Source organism: Hemicordylus capensis, chromosome 1, assembly GCF_027244095.1.
Source record: "Hemicordylus capensis ecotype Gifberg chromosome 1, rHemCap1.1.pri, whole genome shotgun sequence".
Taxonomy (NCBI): domain Eukaryota; kingdom Metazoa; phylum Chordata; class Lepidosauria; order Squamata; family Cordylidae; genus Hemicordylus; species Hemicordylus capensis.
Window position 1 is genome coordinate 216951146 of NC_069657.1, and position 21048 is coordinate 216972193.

General features: G+C 42.3%; 1 protein-coding gene across 14 annotated transcripts in view; it reads right to left on the bottom strand.

The window, feature by feature from the left end:
- The window catches only part of ANKRD44 (ankyrin repeat domain 44), a 205493-nt gene that overhangs the window by 118395 nt on the left and 66050 nt on the right, over positions 1–21048 (bottom strand). For all 14 annotated transcript variants that reach the window (XM_053277457.1, XM_053277467.1, XM_053277448.1 and 11 more), the window contains exon 2: positions 11740–11823. In XM_053277457.1, the coding sequence (XP_053133432.1) occupies positions 11740–11823 (84 nt within the window). The remainder of the gene's footprint in view (positions 1–11739; positions 11824–21048) is intronic.

The window sequence follows — 21048 nt, forward strand, 5'->3', positions numbered from 1 at the left end:
AAGGTTCTGAATAAGAAAGCATAAGTGCCTATCGATATTAGTGTCTCTTAGTTTTCCCCAGAGGCTTATCCTCGAGACTGAATCAAAGGCTGCTTTGAAATCTATAAAGGCCACATACAAGGAGGACTTAACGTTTGTTGCTATATTTCTCAATCAGATGGCGTAATACCAGGGCATGGCCCATGATTGACCGCCCTGTTCTAAAACCAGCCTGTTCATCATCCAAAATACCTTCAGTCTCCATCCAGTCTTGCAATTCCCAATCTAAATGCCTTGCGTAAAACTTACTCACAATACTAAGCAGGCTAATTGGGCGGTAGTTGGCAGGATCACGTCTATCCCCCTTTTTAAAATATGGGTACTATTATGGCTATGCCCCAGTCTTCAGGTATGAGCCGAGTTCGATGTATGCATGTAAAGAGGGCTGCCAGTACAGGGACCAACGAATTAGTGTTAAACTTAATCATTTCAGAAGAGATACAGTCAAAGCCCAAGGCCTTGCCAACTTTTAAGGAATCAATAAGTTTTTTAACTTCAGCAACTGTAATAGGTGGCCATTTGGGGAGCGGGTCACTTTTTAACTCTACTAGGGCTAGTTCCTCCTCCTGGGCCGAATAGAGAGCTTTAAAATGTAATTGCCATGTCTCCATAGGGACCTGACTGGTCAAATGGGAGGAATAATACTCCCAGCAACCAGCTGTAATATGCCAAAAGAGAGAGGAGTTCTTCTCTCTTACTGAAGCAATCAGCCGCTGCCGGGCCAACCTTTGAGCCTCTCTTTTCTTAGCTTTGATCAAGGATTTATATTGTCTTTTCAGGACTAGTAGTGTTGAAGGAGTTGCACGTTGAGGGTCTTGTCAGTACAATTTATAGTTTGCCACTAGTTACTTCTTGGCAGTTACACACTCTTGGTCGTACCAACCTCTAGCCCTACCTGTTGGCCGACAGTTATAGTTAGTTCTTTCACCTACAAGATGATCTCGTATCATATGGATGAGTGTCCCATAATGATCATATACAAGCCCAATCTCTCCCCTTATTAACTCATCACGAAGTTCCATCATGTCGTCTGAATTTAACAAAATGTCCACAACTTGAGCCCATCTCTCATCCCATTTAATCCGTACTTCCCCAGCCACCACTTCCAAAGTGAAATTGAATTTATCCTTAGAATGGGATGTCCCAGCTGACAGGTTCGTCCTTAGAACCAGAGCGAGATGATCGCTATCAGGGCGAGCATCAACCTCCATTTGAACAACACTACTAACCAGGTTATGGGATGCAAGCCAGTAATCCACAGTTGACATCCTGTACCCAGACCAGTAAGTAAATTCTGCTGGGCAGTCTCCACAAACTGTTCTGTTTAGAATACACTGATCAATAAAATAAAATTCAGCCTCTCTCAGGGTCTTGAGGACCTTACCATCTCGGTAGGTTTGATTTTACATTTTTTGTGTCAAATTGTTAGGTTTCTTAATGCAAGTTCATATGAGCTGGGAAAATATTTATAACCATTCAAGATTTATGGTATGTGCTTTATATGACTGGAAACTGGAGGCTAGAAGTTCATAGTTTTTCACCTTGGAATTGAGATTGCCACTTGACCGATTTTGATGCTTGCCAACTTTTTAAAACATATATACATATATGAAGGTTTAATTCTAAGGGAGGGATAACATGTTTGTGTGAAACAAAGCATATGTTGAAAGGAATATTGGCAATGCATAGGTAATTTACTGCTAGTACCATGATATTTAAATTTGTGACCTCCTCTGTCCATTTCCCTATGGATAAGGGAGATTTCCCTATTCATGCACTTCCCCAGCAGTCAGCCTTCATCTGTATGAAGTAGCACTTCAAAACACAAAACTGAGAGGTAGGAATGATTTGCATTCGTCCTCTAACAAAGATGTAAAATGGTAAGCATTTGCCAAACTTCTCTGTAATTATCCACATCTCACTCTCCACTTGTATTCCACCTAGACATAATTATGATGATGATAGTACAAATTTAATTAAAAAGGAATTCTGGGAGCAGAAAAGGAATTACTGCTTACAAGTCATGCACATGGATGCACAAGCGCCCACATAACACGTTGAGCTATAGCCAAGACTGACAGTGGAATAAAGAGCTGCCACTTTGGATCAGGAAGAGCTTGCACATGCAAGATGAGTTCTCTGGATCAAGCTTCCCCCTCACCCTCTTCTGGCAAAATTTCCTGTGAGGAAAAAGGCTTTCCTCAACAAAGTTAGTGACTACCAGAAGCAGAAGCTGTTGAGATCTGGATCCACCACCCTCTCACTCTCTCTATAAAAGTGTTCAAGGACTACAAGCTAAAAAGAATCAATGGCTCAATTTCCTCACAGCCCTGAACAGGAACACACATCACCAGAGAGCGGCAAAGATCCAGGTGCAGAGCAGCTACTAGTGCCTAAACTGTTGGAAGTTAAAGGACTTTGCGCTGTCTCTTGTCTCAGGCAGTGGAGGACAGACTAGTGAGTAGGAGGGCTAGAGGGTCAAGACATTGGTCATCCCTTCTCCACTGCTCTGACACTATCCCTTTGAAATGTAGATTGCTGCTCTTAGGGATCAACTTCCTCTCTCTCTCTCTCTCTCTCTCTCTCTCTCCCCTACCTGCCCTTCTACCTTGCAACATGGCAAGCCTCTCTCCCTGCACCGTATGTGCAGAGAGGATGCAGAATCCATCTGCATCCAGCTAGATAGATAGATTAGAGATCCTAACTCCTCACTTTCCTATCTAGAATGGAGTTCCTTAATAAATGCCTTTTATATTGATTTGAAACTATGAATTTGCTCCAAGTTACTTTACTCTCAGCATACACGCATGCCTAGCTAAATCCACTGTGTTGTGCCTCTGTGCACTCTGCTATAATGAGAAAGGGATTCTCTCACCACAGAGGATTTCCAACATAAACAACGTGGCCTAACACATCTTGGGTGACTGCCAAGGGCCCAGTGTGCCAGTGGAGCCCACTGTCGATGTCCCTGGGGAAGACTGGGCCCAGCCAGGAACTGGCAATTACCAGCTGAGTACCCCCATTATTGTGGTGATGGACATGGATTTCTTTCATTCTTAGCAGGCTGGCCAGCAGCAGCAGCAAGCAGCAAGAGCATTCTAGCCAATGGCTGCTTCCCACCATGTTTCCCCCCTCTGCAGTGCTCCATACAGCACTGCAGCACTACATATGCCATTATGGGGACAGGGAAATGTAAGCAGCAGCCACCAGATAGAGCAGGGACCCTCAACGTTGGGCCCCCAGATGTTAGTGGACTTCAACTCCCATAATCCCACGCCCCAGTGGCCTTTGGTTGGGGATTATGGGAGTTGAAGTCCAATAACATCTGGGGGCCCTGAGTTAGAGCACTGTTGTTGCTGCTGGCCAGAGCCAGCTATTCTCAGGGTTACAAGGTCAAGAAGCAAAGTCAAGAAGCACGTTTCTCCTGCTCTCCCTGGCTCCATGAAAATCTCACTAGTCCCTCAATTTTGCAGACATTTTGCACTAAGTAGCATACAAGAGAATCTCAGTAGATAAATGGGGGAAAGACAAAGCTCCAAAGGCACAAAACAAGATTTATTCCATGCATTTCAAAGCTCAACTTTTCATCCATAGAATCACTTTTATACAAAGAGAGACTTGCTCTCTAGGTATATAGACTTATAGAAGCTCTTCGTAAACACTCACTATAAACCCCGCTTTTACATACCTGCATATTTCAAATGATCGAAGATATTTTAAATATTTTTCTACTACATGAAAACAGGACCAAAATATACAGTGAGGGAAATAAGTATTTGATCCCCTGCTGATTTTGTCCGTTTGCCCTCTGACACAGAAATGACCAGGCTATAATTGGAATGGTAGGTTTATTGTAGCTGTGAGAGACAGAATAACAACAAACAAACCCTCAAAAGCCCAGTGCCCCAAAGTCAGCGATGGATTTGCATTGTAGTGAGGGAAATAAGTATTCGATCCCCTATCAACCAGCAAGATTTCAGGCTCCCAGGTGTCTTTTCACTATATGCAGGTAACGAGCTGAGATGAGGAACACCCTCTGTAAGGGAGTGCTCCTAATCCCAGCTTGTTACAGTACCTGTATAAAAGACACCTGTCCATAGAAGCAAGCAATCACTCAGCTTCCAAACTCACCACCATGCCCAAGACCAAAGAGCTGTCGAAGGATGTCAGGGACAAGGTTGTAGACCTGCACAAGGCTGGACTGGGCTACAAGACTATCGCCAAGCAGCTTGGTGAGAAGGTGACTACAGTTGGCACGATAACTCGCAAATGGAAGAAACACAAAATAACTGTCAATCTCCCTCAGTCTGGGGCTCCATGCAAGAAGTCCATAATGCTGGGGAAAGTTGAAGGAAAGAGAAGAGGATGACCAGCAGCAAGGTGGATGGACTCGATTACGACAGCAATGAATGCACCATTGAGACACCTTAAAGGCCAAGTTGAAGACAGATCATCCTGGAGAGAATCTAACTATGTGGTCGCTAAGAGTCAACATCGACTTGATGGCACTTAATCAATCAATCTTTCCACCTCCAACTACCCAATGCAAGTTTCTAGCCTTTCAGGCTACAAAGCTAGGTTTAAAAGCCCATAGGTAATACCTGGTGAAATTTCTGAAGAGCAAGGTAGAGTTGGGAAGGTTTTCTGGTGGTCAGAAGCCAGATTTCAGTGCCCTTGGCCTCCCCCATGATTCACAGCATAAGCAAAGTGATGGACAGCAAGTATTTGCTTAAATTTACCAATTGCAGAAATCGACAATTAACACACAATGGGCTGGTTTTCTTAATCCAAGGTAAGGTGGAGGAGCAGTAGCCAGGATTCAGAAGTCATGCATGCTTCCAAAAACAGATTGTATGGGTGGTGGTAACTTCCTGACCCAACATTACTGCTGCCCATACAATCAATTTTTGGTAGCATGCACTGCTTCCAAATCCTGGCTGGTCACTCCTTCAATTTACAGTGAATCATGAGAACCAGCTCAAAGAATTCATTTTATTTAATTAATATCCCACCTTCCTTCCCTAAAAGTCAAAGCCACGTGTGGAGATTTCCTGGGCAGTTTCTCATTTGGACCTGTTTAACTTTAAACAAGGTTGCTGTACTGTGTGCCTTTTTAGACCATACCCCAGGAATTTGATATGTATCCTGGGAAGTGTCAATAAGCTCTCAAGTGAGATTTAAGTCATCATAGGGCTGCAGAGGTGGTAACCTTCAGCTGGAGACCAATTTGCAATCATGGAAACTCATCGGGATCTATATGAGGCTGTAGAAAGAATAAGTGGCAGGGAAAACAAACTGATGAAGGCATCTCCAGTTTCCACTGTAAATGTCCTGACAGGATTCAAGATCACATAAACATTCCAGACAAAATAACTAAACTGGATCAGGGAGGAAGAATTGCATATCTTAAGATAAACTGAGCATGTTTCAAGAACAGTCCTTAACTAAACAAAAAACATCTGCTCAAGACAATAGACACACTAAACAATACCAAAGACGTGTGGGTGGGAGTTCCTGAAGGAGGAGTTACTTAAGGTGCAGTCACCAACAATTCTAAAAAGAGAAAGAAAAAAATGGGCCACATCTTTATTTTTTTCTTTTTTTAAAGTAAAATAAGCTAATTGGCTGCACAAAAGCTTATTGATTACTTGAAAATAGAAAAGGACACATATGCCAAACGTAAGAAGGAGCAGGTCACTAAAGATGGAAACAGGCGGGGAGCCTAGACAAGGGACAGAATCAGGAAAGCACAGAACAAGCTGAGATTGGCAAGGGATGCTAAAAGTTACAAAAAGGTTTTTTTCAGGTATGTTAAAGTACATTTAAACAAAACTGTAGACCTGATGCTTACTGAGGATGGATAAATGTTAATGGGTGACAAAGAGAAAGCAGAACTGTTCATCTCCTACTTTACCTCTGTCTTCTCCCAAAACATGGAGCAGTGTGCAGCTTCACAAGAGCAGCATGAATGGTGAGGGGTCAGGATTGCAAGACTGATAAGGAGTTGGAAATACAGTGGTCCCTCAACCTACGAACTACTCGACATCCGATGTTTTCGAGTTACGAGCGACAAAAAAGACCGGAAGTAGTTGCCGGGTTAGATTCAGCTGACTCGACCTACGAATTTTTAGATGCGGTTTCCTCGACTTATGAATGTTTCCAGACTTCCGCGGTGTGCTCTTCGACTTACGAAAATTTCGACCTCCGAACGTGCGTTCGGAACGGATTAATTACGCACGTCGAGGGACCACTGTACCTACTTAACACCTTAACAGAAGTGGGAAACACCTACACCTACCTACCGAGTTAAAGTCTTCCGGACTTGATGAACTGCATCCTCGGGGACTAAATACATCAGCAAGATATCCTCTAAGAAATTCTGTGTTTAATTTCTGAGAAATCTTGGAGAACAGATAACATGCTACATCTCAGTTTTCAAAAAGGGGGAAAACAAGGAACTGGGAAACTACAGACCTTTGCTATCAGAGAGGATACTAGAATAGCCTATACAGCAATATAATATTTATGCTTCTTGAGAACAATGCAATGATTAGTAGAAGCTAGCATGGATTTGTCAAGGACAAATTCTGCCAGACTAAATTTATCTTTTTTTAATTGGGTTACTAGTTTAGAGGATTATGGGGAGGCTGCGGATGTGATTTATTCTGATTTCAGTAAAACATTTGACAGTTCCCCGTGATATTTTGGTTAGCAACATGGTCAGAGATGGGCTAGATGATAAAATCATCAGCTAGATTCACAACTGGTGGAAAACTTGAGTGCTAATCAATGAGGTTTAATGAAGAAACTGGAGGTAAGTTTTTTTTTTAATAATAAGAATTTTTATTAAGAAATAGATCAAAGAGAGAAAAGACAAATCATCATAAAAACAATTTAAAACCAATCATTTTTCATGATGAAAAACCTCATTTTTCTAATTAATTACATCAGTAAGGAAAAAATATCTAGAACAAGATAAAGCAAAAGAAATTCAGACTCTTAACATTGTAAAATCTAATCTGATCAGCTTCTTGTAAATTACATATCAGAAACACTATAAATCAAATCCAGAAAATGGGAACAAAGTTTGACCATAACGGATATTATAATTTATAAAAGGTTCCCAAACAGACATGAATGATTCAGTAGACATACCATGTACATAAGCCGAGACTTTCAAAATTGAAGCATAATCCCACACTTTCAAAAACCAATCATTTAAGGAAGGGATTTCCAAACTACACCAATTAGATGCATATATAATCCTAGCTGCTGTAATCATATATAAACACAATTCGTTTGACTTGGCAGGAATATAAGGTTTTATCATACTGAAAAGAAAAATTTCTGGAAGAAAGGGAATCTTAACTTCTAAGATTTGTTCAATTTTCATATGAATTTGTTTCCAAAACTGTTGAGCTTTATCGCAACTCCACCACATATGGTAGAATGAACCTGAATGTGAATTACATTTCCAACATTTCTTAGAAAAAGAATCATCTATTTTGTTAATAGTCAAAGGAGTTATATACCACCTGAAGAACATCTTATACCAATTTTCCCTTGGATTGGTACACAAAGTAAATTTCACATTCTTTTTCCATTGGTATTCCCATTCAGAGAGATCGACCGATCTATTAAAGTTCTGCATCCATTTTATCATACATTCTTTTATCTGCTCAGTCTCCGTTTCATACTTCAGTAATAGCTTATAAATTCTGCCTAATAAATGATCAGTGTTTTGAGTGATTAATTCTTCAAATTCAGTCAGATCTGTAAGTTTCCCACCCTGTAACTGTAACTTTTTCCAAACTATTGAGCTGATCTGAGCTTGTTGGAGCCAGGATGCTTGTTGAGTTGTTTGCCCGGAAGAAACTGATTTGTCCAGAGCTAAATATTGGGCCAAATTTTGTAAGGAGTATAGACTGCCTCGCCAAAAATTATACTTAGAAGAAAATTCTTCTTCATGAAAATAAACATTCAGTATTGAGGCCAAATGGTGATAATCTAGGATTTATTCTTTTCTGGTATTTATCCCAGACATTAAAAAGACTATGTCGAATAGTATGTTGTTGTATCTCCAGATCTTTCCTCGAACCAGAAATCCATAAGTAATTATGCAATCCTCTAGTAAAACCAAGTTCCTCCATTTGAATAAAACTTCCGTAAGGGGATAAAATCCAATTCGAAATCCAAGTCAAGCTACTAGCATGATAGTCAAGTTTCAAGTTAGGAACCCCAAGACCACCTCTTTCTTTGGACTCTTGCATCACCTTAAATCAAATCCTGGGTTTTTAATAATTCCAAATGAATGAATTGAGCTGACTCTGCCATTTATTGGTCTTGTCATCTATAGGGATCATTTGAAAAAGAAAGTTTATCTTAGGTAATATGTTCATTTTCACTGCAGAGATTCTTCCAAGCCAAGATAGAGTCAGCCTCTTCCATCTATCCAGAACAACCATAATTGATTTCCAAAATGGAACATAATTATTCTTAAACAGATCTTTGTTGCTTTTCGTAAGGTTAATCCCCAAATATTTTATTGGCTTCTTCGTTACTTGTAATCCCAAAACTTTAGAGAAATATTCTCTCTCTTCTGAAAGATTCCATGGCATGATCTGAGTTTTATCTGTTGATCTTATAGCCAGAAACTGAACCGTACTGATGTATCTGTGTCATTAATGTATCCAAGGAGTCTTTGACTTGCATGACAGTAAGCAATACATCATCAGCATATAGTTTTATTTTATAGCACTTAGCAATAGCAATAGCACTTACATTTATATACCGCTCTATAGCCGGAGCTCTCTAAGCAGTTTACAATGATTTAGCATATTGCCCCCAACATTCTGGGTACTCAATGTTCACAATCACCTATTATGTTCACAATCACCTATTTTGATACCTTGAATCCGCTGCTCTTGTCTAATTTTAGCTGCCAAAGGTTCAAGAGCAAGTATGAACTGCAACAGAGAGAGCGGACATCCTTGTCTACTACCTTTATTGATGATACATTTTGAAGACAAGGATCCATTAACAATAATTTTTGCTGATTGCTGTTGATATATACTACGAATCCAGGATAAAAAATGAGGGCCACAGTTCATTTTCTCCAACAATGAGAACAAGAAGGGCCATTCCAAATTGTCAAAAGCTTTTTCGGCATCTAGGAATATCATAGCTGCTTTTGTATGTGTCATGGTTACTTTATCAATTGCACTCAAGATATATCTTATATCATCTTTCATGAGTCTTTTCAGGATAAAACCAGATTGGTCAGTATGGACTATTTCAGACAGGAAATTTCTTAATCTCGCTGCCAAGATTGAAGTAAAAATTTTGTAATCCACATTTAAAAGGGATATAGGTCTATATGATTCTGGTCGTGCTGTGTCTTTCCCTTCTTAGTGAAATGAATGCTTCTTGCCAAGAAACCGATAAGGTGCAATGAGATAATATTGCATTCATTACTTCTGTTAAAGGTCCAATTAATTTGTCCTGAAACGTTTTGTAGTACAATGAAGATAATCCATCCGAACCTGGCGAATTATTTTTAAGATTTTGAATTGCCGCACTGGTTTCATCCCTGGAAATAGGTTTATTTAAACAGCTCCTCTGTTCTTCTGAGAATGACTTCAATTGTATTTCCTCTAAGAATTGTTTGATTTTCTCAGGATCTTTCTTGTCTTCTTTATATAGTTTAGAATAATACTGTATTAATTGTTCAGACGTTTCATGATTTGACATAACAAGTTCCTTACCATTCCAAACCGATGTTATAATTCTCTTTTCCTGTTCTTTTCTTAACTGATATGCTAACAACTTATCCAGCTTATTACCTTTCTCAAAATATCTCTGTTTCATGTAAGTCATGTTCCTAAATGTCTCTTTGGATTCTATAAGATCCATTTGCTTACGAAGTTATCTAATATTTTGCCAAATATCTTGGGAAGGATTAATCTTGTGAAGAGCTTCTAAACGGGATAATTCATTAAATATCTGATCTTTTTGTATTTGTAATTATTTCTTCCTTTTGGAAGATTCAGAAATAAAGATTCCTCTCATAAAAGCCTTGCTGGAGTTCCAAACAGAAAAAATAGAAACATCAGGTGTCTTATTTCTTCCAAAAAAAAATGTAACAGTTCATCATTGCATTTTAAAAGAATTTTCTCTTGTTGTAAAAGAAAGTTATTCAATCTCCATCTCTTCTGTCCAGTATCCAAGTATTGGAATTTTACTATCAGTGGATTGTGGTCGGCATATGTTGAAGGTACAATTTCAACATCATATATTCTAGACAGCAATGACTTTGAAACCATACACATGTTAATTCTAGAGTGTGTTTGATGAGGTTGAGGGGGGGAAAGTAAAATCTCTCTCCAATGGGTGTTTATTTCTCCATGCATCTTCAATCGATAAAATTCTCATATATTCCAATACATTCTTAGGCAGCTTTCCAGAGTTCCTCTTATATTGACCCGATTTGTCCATTAATGGGGAAAGAACAACATTCCAATCACCTGAAATTAACAATTCACCTTCCACAGTGTCCAACAAAAGCTGAAAGAATTTTTGATAAAATTGGGCTTTATTATCATTTGGAGCAAAAATAGAGGCAATGGTAATTCTATTTTGCTGGGCAGTTTGAAATTTTAATATAATAAACCGACCACAATCATCTTGTACCTTTCTCTCTAGAGACCAGTTCAAATTTTTGATGTAAATTGCCACACCATTTTTCTTAGAGCCAGAGGCAACAAAACATTGGCCTAATGCTTTACATGCCAATAAATTGGTACTGCTTGTCTTAATATGTGTCTTGTTTTTTAAAGTTGTTTTTTAAACAAGTGTACCCCTTCACCCCATAACGTGCGTGTGTCATGTGATGATCAAGTCTGGACATCCATTTATCTAATTTTTATCCAGCCTTTCCCTTCGGTTACTTCTGGCTGGCATGCATTATTCTCTCCAACTTTCATCCTCACAACAGCCCTGTGAGTAAGTTAGGCTAAGAGGCACCAACTTACTTAAGTACACCCAGTAAGTCCCTAGACAGGGGTGGGTTAAATGTCAGCACAAGTCCTGCTTCCTGCCACACTGAAATGGTGATAGCAGAAGGTGCAAACATGGATTGAGCATATTCAAGTAACTGCAAATGTTTATTAGCTCCAGTTAGGACTGTATGTGTTCCATACTATTGTGATTATATCACACAATGACAAACACTGGATTTTTAGAACTTGCCTTATCAAGAACAATGCCATTTATGGACGGGGAGAGCAGAATAGAGGAAATAATCCATCATATTTCTGGCATCACAACTATTCCTCAGGGTCACCTATACCTCTGGCCAGCTCCCTGGTTCACCACATACAGCAAATAAGAAAGCCTATGAACTATGTATGACCGCCAAGGAACATCTCTTCACTGGGGGGCTGAGAAAAGGGAGATTGATTTGTGTTGGTAACACTGACAGTTGCTACAAGGTAGAGCAAAAGATCACAGCAAACACTCTATTGGGGTATAGGGAACTGAACCCCAAGGTCAGGCTTTTTAACATTCCTATAAATCTTCTCATCTCCAGCCTAAAATCCTGCCCCCTCCCCCAGCCCCCCCCCCCCGAAATGACTGATCCAATCCCTGCTGATCCAACCTCAGGTGACAAGAATTAAAAAAGAATTGCATATAGCCACTTACCAGAGCATTAACATCTTCCGTTTTGTAAATTAACATACGTATCTCATCTGGATCACCGTTGAAAATTGCTTGGACCAGCGGTGGCTAAAGGAACAAAGCAGAAGGAGAGAGAAAAATGTTGATGCCCAACTCATTACTTTACACATTTAAATTGCTGTGTCCATTATTATATTTACATTTTACTTCTGAATGTTCTTAATATAACAAACAACAACTATATTTTTAGTATATTTTAGTTGACAGTAATGTATGTCAGGGCCAGGTTGGAGTTGCACACAAATCCAGACCTGGAAGATGAGCAAAATATTCCTCAAGTCAGCAGCATGAGCCAGAAGCTGTAGTACAGCAAGTAGACTGCACAGGTCCATCGATCAGTGCAAAGGCAGAAGGCCAAGCATCTACTATTTATACGAGATCTGGTCATTTCGGAGGCTTCATACTGCCAGCCAGTCATAGGAGATCATGTTGTATATCATGTTGCATATTCCTACTCTCCCCACCCCCCACTTGAAGAGGCTCTAGGGCTTGAGCTTCACAGCATAGAATCTGGGGTCTCCAGTGCATGCACAGGACCCTTTGAATCCCAGCCATAGACTGGAATCAGCTTAAAGCCATCACCTCTAGCCCAAGCTCCAGATATGAGCAGATATGAGCAAACAAGCTGAAATGAAATTCAGATATGAGAGGGGTGCTTTTGGCAGGAGTCCTGACAATCCAGTGATGGCCAGCTTATGCTAGATGGGGTTACACTCCCTTTGAAGGAACAGGTTTGCAACTTGGGGGTTCTCCTGGACCCAACATTGCCCTTCTATGACCTGGTAACAGACATGGTCCAGAGTGCCTCTGGCCAGCTTCAGTTACTATGCCAGCTTCCATCAGACCTGGCCATAGTTACCCAACTGTAGCATCCACAGGGTTCAAATTCTTTTCATCTGTGAGTGGAATGAGTTTTGTTCTGGGCGGCAGCAACAAGACGGTGAGGCTATTCTGACGATCAGGCAAAATTGGGCTAGGAGAGCCTAGCCCGATTTCACCTGACCGTGTGAGCCACCGGGCTCGCAGGTGGGCCCAGTGGCTTCCAGGTGGTTAACCTGCCTAACTACCCCTGCACTTAAACCGGGTTTGCAGAGTGAGCGCTCCGCAAACCTGGTTTTCAAAATCGTGAGTAGCTGCGGCGCGGCTCCATGCCATGTCTACTCCCGGCTCAGGGGTCTCTCCAGCAGCCTCCCAGCTCGGGAGTCTCTCCAGTATGCCGTGCATGCTTGCACAGGGCATACTGGAGCTTCCAGGGGCCTCATGGCCCCCGATCCTCCCAGCCCCCGCCAGCTCCATCACAGAGCCGGCAGTTGTGTGGGCGGCCACTGCGGCCGGCCAGAGCAGACAGTCTTCTCATCTGCGAGGAGAGCGGGCTTAGCCCGCTCTCCTCACAAACCCCCTAGAGGCGCTTCTCACCGATCGTGAGAAGAGCCTCAGTGTGTGCACGCATGTGCATTCAGAGTGGGGCTTTCCTGATTCAACCTGAGCAGGATCTAAAATTAATTTTCATTTTGCTGTACTGTCTATTCCTCTTGCTTGGTTGATGTATTTTCCAAAGTATTAATTATTGTAATTTATCTGGTTTAATTTCATTTTCATGCTTTGTTAAATTTTACTTCAACTTTTGGGCACCTCAGTTTGAAGGGGAAATGCATGATATAACATGTTTTTATATAGATAAAAATTAAATTAGAAGAAGTTGGTTCTTCCTAAGTACTGGTTATAGTTCTGAAAGCTGTTCACATTCTTCACTCCTTTTTCTACATATCTTCATGCTAGTGTTCAATTTCAATTTCAGCAAATATTTAAATTATCATTACTTCACAAATGGATTTACAAGGGGGAGAGAGAAAAAACCTGTGGTAAATCCAAAGAACTACCCTAGATATACCCAAGTGGGATCTTTTGCTGTTTTCTTTAGACAGCAATAAACCACTATATCATATTGTAAGCTGCTTTGGAAGGACCCTCATTTACATAAAGTGGCTTTCCAAGTGTCATGGAAGGGGGCTGCTATTTGAGAAGCACAATTTCAAAGACCCCTTGGGCATGAAAAACCATTTGCATGGTTCTTTGGATGTGGACTATGACGGACAGAGCATTTGAGTAAATGTAAACCTTAAGGCAGGGCCAATCAGCTCAATTACTCTGAAAACCACCTACTAAGTGCAGTAGTGTTATCTCTCTTTAGAACAGCTTGTAACCCTTATGAAAATAGGATGCATCAATGAATAATAAATGCAAAAGGAAAAGAAATCCAACATCCACACTGTTGACATTTTAGCAGAAAATTCAGGTAGATTCAGAGATGGTCTCCAGTAAGAGTCACCGTGTTTCCTACTTCCTCCATTTCAGGGTGGAAGTCATAAAAGAGAGTCTCCATGCTTCCACCTCAGTGCTGTGGAAGGTTCTGGAAAAGGTACCCATGAGGAGAAGATATGACATGGCACTGTGTTTTATATGCATAGGTTGCTTTTCCTGCCACATAAATTATTCAACCCACCATCTCCCACATCTGATATAGGGGCAGACATGAGTGCCATCTGTCATGCAGTAATCAGAACACCGAAGGTCCACTCCCCCTGTTCCAAATTGCTAATACAGGCATGCCGTATGAAAATATACAACTGACTTATACTATTGGTCCATTTAGGTCAGTTTTGCCTGCACTGACTGGAAGCAGCTAGCCAATATTTCAGGCAGAGATTGAACCTGGGACCTTCCGCATTCAAAGCAGGTGCTGACCACAGAGCTACAACTCCTCTCATTTACCAACATGGCCAAAACTCTCTATGCCAACACAGGTTATCAACAACAGGGGTTTCCAATGTAATCATTGCCAACTCAAGGCACCAATCTGAAATCCCACTACTGAGATAAAACACGTAATAAACCAAGAACAATCCAGAATTACTTTCAAATCTACAAGTGAAACTAAAAATTAAAAACTATCCATCACATGGTATGTGAATAGTAATTTATTCTTCAAAGATATTTAGGAAAGGTGGCAGGGAACACAGCCTTTCAACAGTACAAAAACAGCTGAACATAAAAAACAAAACATAGCACAGCTTGATTAGGTTTTGCTTTTGACAACTTCATTGTAAATACTAACAAATATCATAAGGTTTGTGAGATCCACAGAGAATCCTGTAGCAGAGTAGGATCCCTAGTGGTGGCCATGCCCTCCGCATCCACAATGGATACAGGGGGCATGGCCACTAGGGATCCTTCCCAGCCAGGGTTGAAATGCTGGCTGGCTCGTCTCCCCCCACTCTGCCTCACTAAGAGCGAGGCAAGGAAAAAAGCCCGGAGCCAGCCAGTTTCAATGCAATGCTGGCTGGGAAGGAGAGGGGCCCGTTAGTTTTTTCCTCCCATATGCTGAGCCCCTCCCCTTCTCACTCCGTGTGTAGAGCCAGAAGGGGGTTTGTGAGAAGAGCGGACCCACTCTCCCTACAGATGATCAGGGAGACCTCCCTGGGTGGCTGGATCGGCCGCCCAGACAATTACCAACTCTCCCATGGAGCTGGTTGGGGCAGCAGGGTTCGGGGGCCTCCTGGCCCCTGGGAGTCCCATAAGGCACCGCGCAAGTGCATGGTGCCTTTTGGGGAGCCTCCCGACACCAGAAGGCTTGTTGTAGCCTCCCAGTCAGGAGGCTATTTATGAGTCACTGTGGTGCGGAGCTGCACAGCAGTGACACACGATCCAAGAACCCACTTTTTGGGTGCTCCTGTGCCCGAAACCCAGGTTAAGTGGTGGGCTACCCAAGAGGGTTTGCCGCTGCACTGCCACCAGGAGCCATGCAGCTCCCAGCAGTTCTCATGCACAGTGGAAACCAGGGTGGGCTCCCTTAGCCCGCTTTCCACTGCGCGTGAGAACAGCCTCAATATCTTTTTGGATTAGGCCAAACCTTCCAATCTACTTTCCAGGCTTGTTTCCTCTTACTTTCCAAGATCATGTGCGGTAGCTGGAAAGAATGGAGTGGGGACAGAAAGGTCAGGCTAGCTGAAATCTCTAGGGAAGATGACCCTGCAATTCCTTGCATACATGGTCTCATGCGGCTCAGTTCCAGGCCAAGAAGGAAGCTAAGGTTGGCCTGGCTCCTGGAAGGCTGAAAGAATCTCCTACCTACCTGACTGCACTGGCTTCTGCTGCTTGTCCTGGGGTAGAACAAGCTGTAAAAACTTTGCAAATCTATTTAAAAGCATGCATAAAAAGGAGCAATCTAACCAACAACCTTTCAGTTGTTGTCTCAGGTACACCTTATTTTATCCAGTGCTCAATATACATATTTCAGAACAGAAAAATCTCTCTCCTCTCAGCATCAGTTAGGTTCATACTGAAATACAGGGATGTCAAAAAGTCGCATAAGGAATTTAAAGAGAACCAAACAAAACCCCAACCAACTCCTCAGTTCCTGGGTGTGATAACCCAATGTACCCGAGGAAGAAGTGGGGAGTACGGGTCCTAACCTAAGCTTCCCACCACTTGGAAAGCAGATTGGTCTCAAACACACATCATTCCCGGGTAACTAAAAAGAGTAATCCTTACAGGTGTACCAAAAGTCGGCCGAAGTTATTATCCCCATATTGCAGGAAGGAACATGACGAGAGAAAATGGTTCACATCAATCACAGTGGAAGTGACATTTTAACTGGAGAGTTCCTGGTTGGAGTTCACATTCTTAGTCATGCCAATGCACCAGCCTTAGTCCACCGTCTAGCCTCTGTTGTATCCTTAGACTTTAGAGTGCCAATGAATGGAAGCAACAGGAACACCAATTTAAAAATATCAGCTTTTAAAGTTTCCACTTGCAGCCTTAATATCTTGTTAGTTTCCCTTAATCTTCAATACAGGAATAAGGAAGGAAAGGCACTGTAAAATCCACAAAATCAATAATAATTGCAGACTAATGAGTATAGCAAAATACGCCAAAGCAGAGGAAAAACAAACATAACAACCACCACAAAAAGCGGGGTGGGGGGATACCTTCACACTATTGCCCCAGTTCCAATGACCAACTCCCAGCTTGACAAACCATGCTTTGGTTTCATGATTGGGAGCACCAGAGAGGCTTACATACTTAGTCTCCTCCATTCCCAATCCCCTTCCTTTTTGCGACTTAGCAATTAACTATGGTTACACTGGTTCAGACAACATCGTAAGCCATAGTTACCATTAACTATAACTTGCTCTCAAAATAGAGCAAAACTAGGATCTAATCTGCTTTCAGTCAAACTGTGGTTAGCAGTGACCATGGCTGTTAAACCATAATTATGTATTGGGGGAATCCCTGAGGTGGAGCTGGAGCTGATCACCACAGGTAAATGCGGCGAGCTTTATGCCAGGGCTTCCCCCACCCAGGTCTTGCAGGGAGGACCCTATTGGGCAGGGGGAGCAGTAGACATCAATATGCCCACCTGGAGGCACTCACAGTGGCCCCGGCAGGGAGATGTTGACTCACCATCAACCGACAGCATAGCTTTGCAGGATCGGGAGCAGCTCTCGCGAGACTTGCCCCAGTTGTCAGAAGCTATATAAAGGCAGGACTGGCCAGTGATGAGGGGCCAGTCCAGGAGGAGGGCTCAGCATGGAAGGAGCCCTAGGACTCTGACTGAGCCTGGGGAGTAGCAACACTGGGGCAGGGCTGGTGAATGGAACAAGCCCTGCCTGTAAATCTTAAAGCTCCAATGGCTGAAAACTCTGAGGCCACCTCAACCTCCTTTGGCAGCGGAAGGTGGGAGGCTATAATGAGAGCCTAGCATTATGGTTTAGCCTAAAAAGAGGGAGGAGTGTGCAAGGGTGGCAGGAGATGGGGAGAAGTATGTGAGCCTGCAGGGGGCTTCTAATCGCCACACCATTATTTGGCAATCAGGGAGCATATCAGCATTGGGCTATAGCCTAATCAGGACAGGTATAATAATTAAAGAGAGCATAGTGAGTCCTTAAATAATGCTGAAAGAAATACATCATAGCTTTTCAACCAAGTCGCACACAGGTATACTAGTGTACACTGTACACTGCTAAAAGTAAATAGAGGTTGGTTTCTGAGCTATTTTTGACCAGGAACTTGTCTTCACAGTGGCTCATTTCCATGTTGCTTTATATAACCAGGCTCTGGCCCAGAGAATTACTAATGTTTCCAGGTGAAACAGAGGTCACTTCCTGAAATTCTCTGGATCCTGGCCATTCTCCTACCACAGAAAATGGCAGCAACTGAGTTTATGTTTTGACAACAAATAATTTACTTTTCCCCAAAACCTATCAGATGGAGTTCTGAAAATAGGCATTTTAAAAATGTGTATGTCACTTCTGAGAAGGAAAAACAGCCAAAAAAACAATCATTTTTTCCCAAATCCATTTCTCTTTTCAAAGATCCATTTTCAATTATCTCCCCCCACCCCGACGATGACCTTTCCCCTTATTCGTAGCAACTCAATCACATATTAAGTGGAGTGGGGAATCTGATCATCATCATCCATTCTTCAAATAATGTCTCCATTTCTGAAGTTTACAAATGCTTGACAAAACCCAGAGAATTCCTAGAAAAGCTTCAATAGTTGTTCTAAGGCAAAAAGCCATAGGCCTGGATGCATGAATCAAGTCCAGGGATATTCGGCACAGGCAGGACAGAAATGGGCCAGCAGGCACAATGCCACTCTTCCTCTTGTTGAGAATCCCTGAACTTTAGGGTCAAATCAACAGTGTGCACAAACATGCTTTTAAAAAGCATGCTTTAAACCAAAAACACCTCTTCTTTCTAAAATAACCAGCCATAGAGGATATCAGTCCTAATCAGACTGGGGTGCAAGGGGAGGGAGAGGTCCGTGTTTCCCCGAAAATAAGACAGTGTCTTATATTAATTTTAGCCCCCCAAAATGCACTAGGGCAATTAGCAGTACATCAGAAAATACTGCTAGGTCTTACTTTCAGGGTAGGTCTTACTTTCGGGGAAACAGGGTATTTCCATTCCTATCGTACTATTATTTATATACCACTTTCCAACAAAATGATCTCAAAGCAGCTTATATAGAAAAATAATAATTGGTAATATTAAATAATGAAGAAATAAAGTAGGCAACAGCCACTGGAGGATTGCTGTGCTGGGACTGAACAGGGACAGTTGTACTCCCCCTGTTAAATGTAAGAGAATCACCACTTTGAAAGGTGCCTCTTTCTAGTCAGCAGGGGAAATTGCCTAGTTAGCAGGCCAACTCTTTCCCCATGCACCATTTCCCAAGTGAAAATCACTCCCGAAGGGGCTACTTCCTGAAAGTAATTAGCTTGGGGTAAAAATGTAGCTTAGGCAGGTGGCAGATTTTCAGCAGGAAAATTACACACAGGGAAAGACCTGACTTCGATTCGGCAGTCCTTTTCCGGACCACCGGAACAGTCCCTTTCCGGACCACCGGAACAGTTCGCGGCATTTCCCGCACTGGCGCTGCTCCCAAAACCAAACGGAAGTGCCCAACACATGTCGGCAGCAAGGAGGGGAAGGGCACCGTCCTCGAAAGGTAACTCCCCCCACCGCTGAACTGTCCAACCAACCATTCGTGCACATCCCTACTTGAAACCATGTCTGCACACAGATCTAGTTTTACCCCGAGTCATCTGCACTGTACTAAAATCCTACTGCCGTAATGGGCAGCCCCACTTTCACCCAGCTCACAAGCCTTGAGGACAGGGTTTCGCAGGTTTTTGGAGGGGGGAACTAAGCAGCTTTCAGAGGGTGAGATTTTCAGCAGGGAAATTTAGGTGATGGGGTGCTTAATCCTTTCCCCCCAACTGCAGCTTTTCTGCTCCAAGTCATAACCAAATCACCTTTTCCTCCCTGTAGAAGCAAACACATGTTTGAAACCCTATGAGAAGGGAAAGCAGCTTAGGGAGAGACTGGGAGGAGAGAACTAACAGGCAGAGAAAGATCTCCATTCCCACTGCTTCTCTGACCCAAGTTCTCTCCTCCGCCCACCAAACTGCTTTCCCCTATGAAAAACAGCCATCCAACTTTGCTACACATATTTGTGTGTAACATGTAGTATGGCTCTGAGGCACACTTTCTTTGGACTTATATTGGAGACACCTACTTCACTGTTACACATACAAAAATAACCCTTTCAGGTGTAAGGGATACCTGCCCTCATTAACATCTATATGAAACCTCTGGGTCAGGTCATTTCCCAGTTTGGGGTGAGATTTCATCAATACGCTGATGATACTCAGCTGTATATTGCCATCTCAGACCATTCTGGGGATGCTGTTTCTGTGCTTACTTGATGCCTGGAAGCTGTTAAGGTCTGGATGAACCAAAACAAGCTCGGACTGGATCCCACCAAGACTGAACTACTTTTATTCAGCCCTTGTACCGGCCAACAGCTGGATGTGAACCTTGTTCTAGATGGGGTAGCGCTGCCCCCAGAGGAGCTTGTTTGTGATTTGAGAGTCCTTTTGGATATGCACCTCTTGCTTGAACAGCAGGTGGAGGCTGTGGCCAGAAGTGCTTTTGCCCAGTTTCATCTGAGTCGCCAATTACGCTCTTACCTTGATCGGCAGGCATTAATGACAGTGACCCATGCCCTTGTTATCTCCCGCTTAGATTATTGTAACGCTCTCTATCTAGGGTTACCTTTGAGGATGATCAGGAAGCTACAACAGGTCCAGAATGTAGCGGCTCGCCTACTCATGGGTGCCAGAAAATATGACAGGGCGACATCTCTCCTGCAGTCATTGCACTAGTTGCCTATTCGCTTCTGAGCTCAATTTAAGGTCCTGGTTTTGATCTTCAAAGCCTTGCGGGGTTTGGCACCTGACTACCTACAGACCCGCCTCTTCCATCCAGTTACATCCTGTCTGGTCAGATCATCTCAGATGGACCTTTTGTCGGTCCCTGATTTCCGAAAGGTTCGGGGCACTAGGACCCGTGAAAAGGTTTTTTTGGTTGCTGCCCCACTTCTTTGGAACTCTCTTCCCCTTCAGATTCGTTTAGCCCCTTCCTCACTGATTTTTAAATCTCTATTAAAGACTTTTTTTTATCACCAGGCTTTTGCCCTGTAGTTCACCTAGTTGGTTTTTTTCTTTTTTGTTAGTTACTTTAGTTTTTAATTTAGAATGTAATTTTAATGTTGTCTTGTTTTGCATGTTTTTGTGCACTGCCTGGAGTCTTTAGAGTGGGTGGTATATTAAATGTTTCTAATAAAAAATAAATAAATACCCTGCCTTTCTTCATCATGGAAATCAAGGTGGATTTTGTAGGGCTTCCTCAAAGTCTCCCATCTAG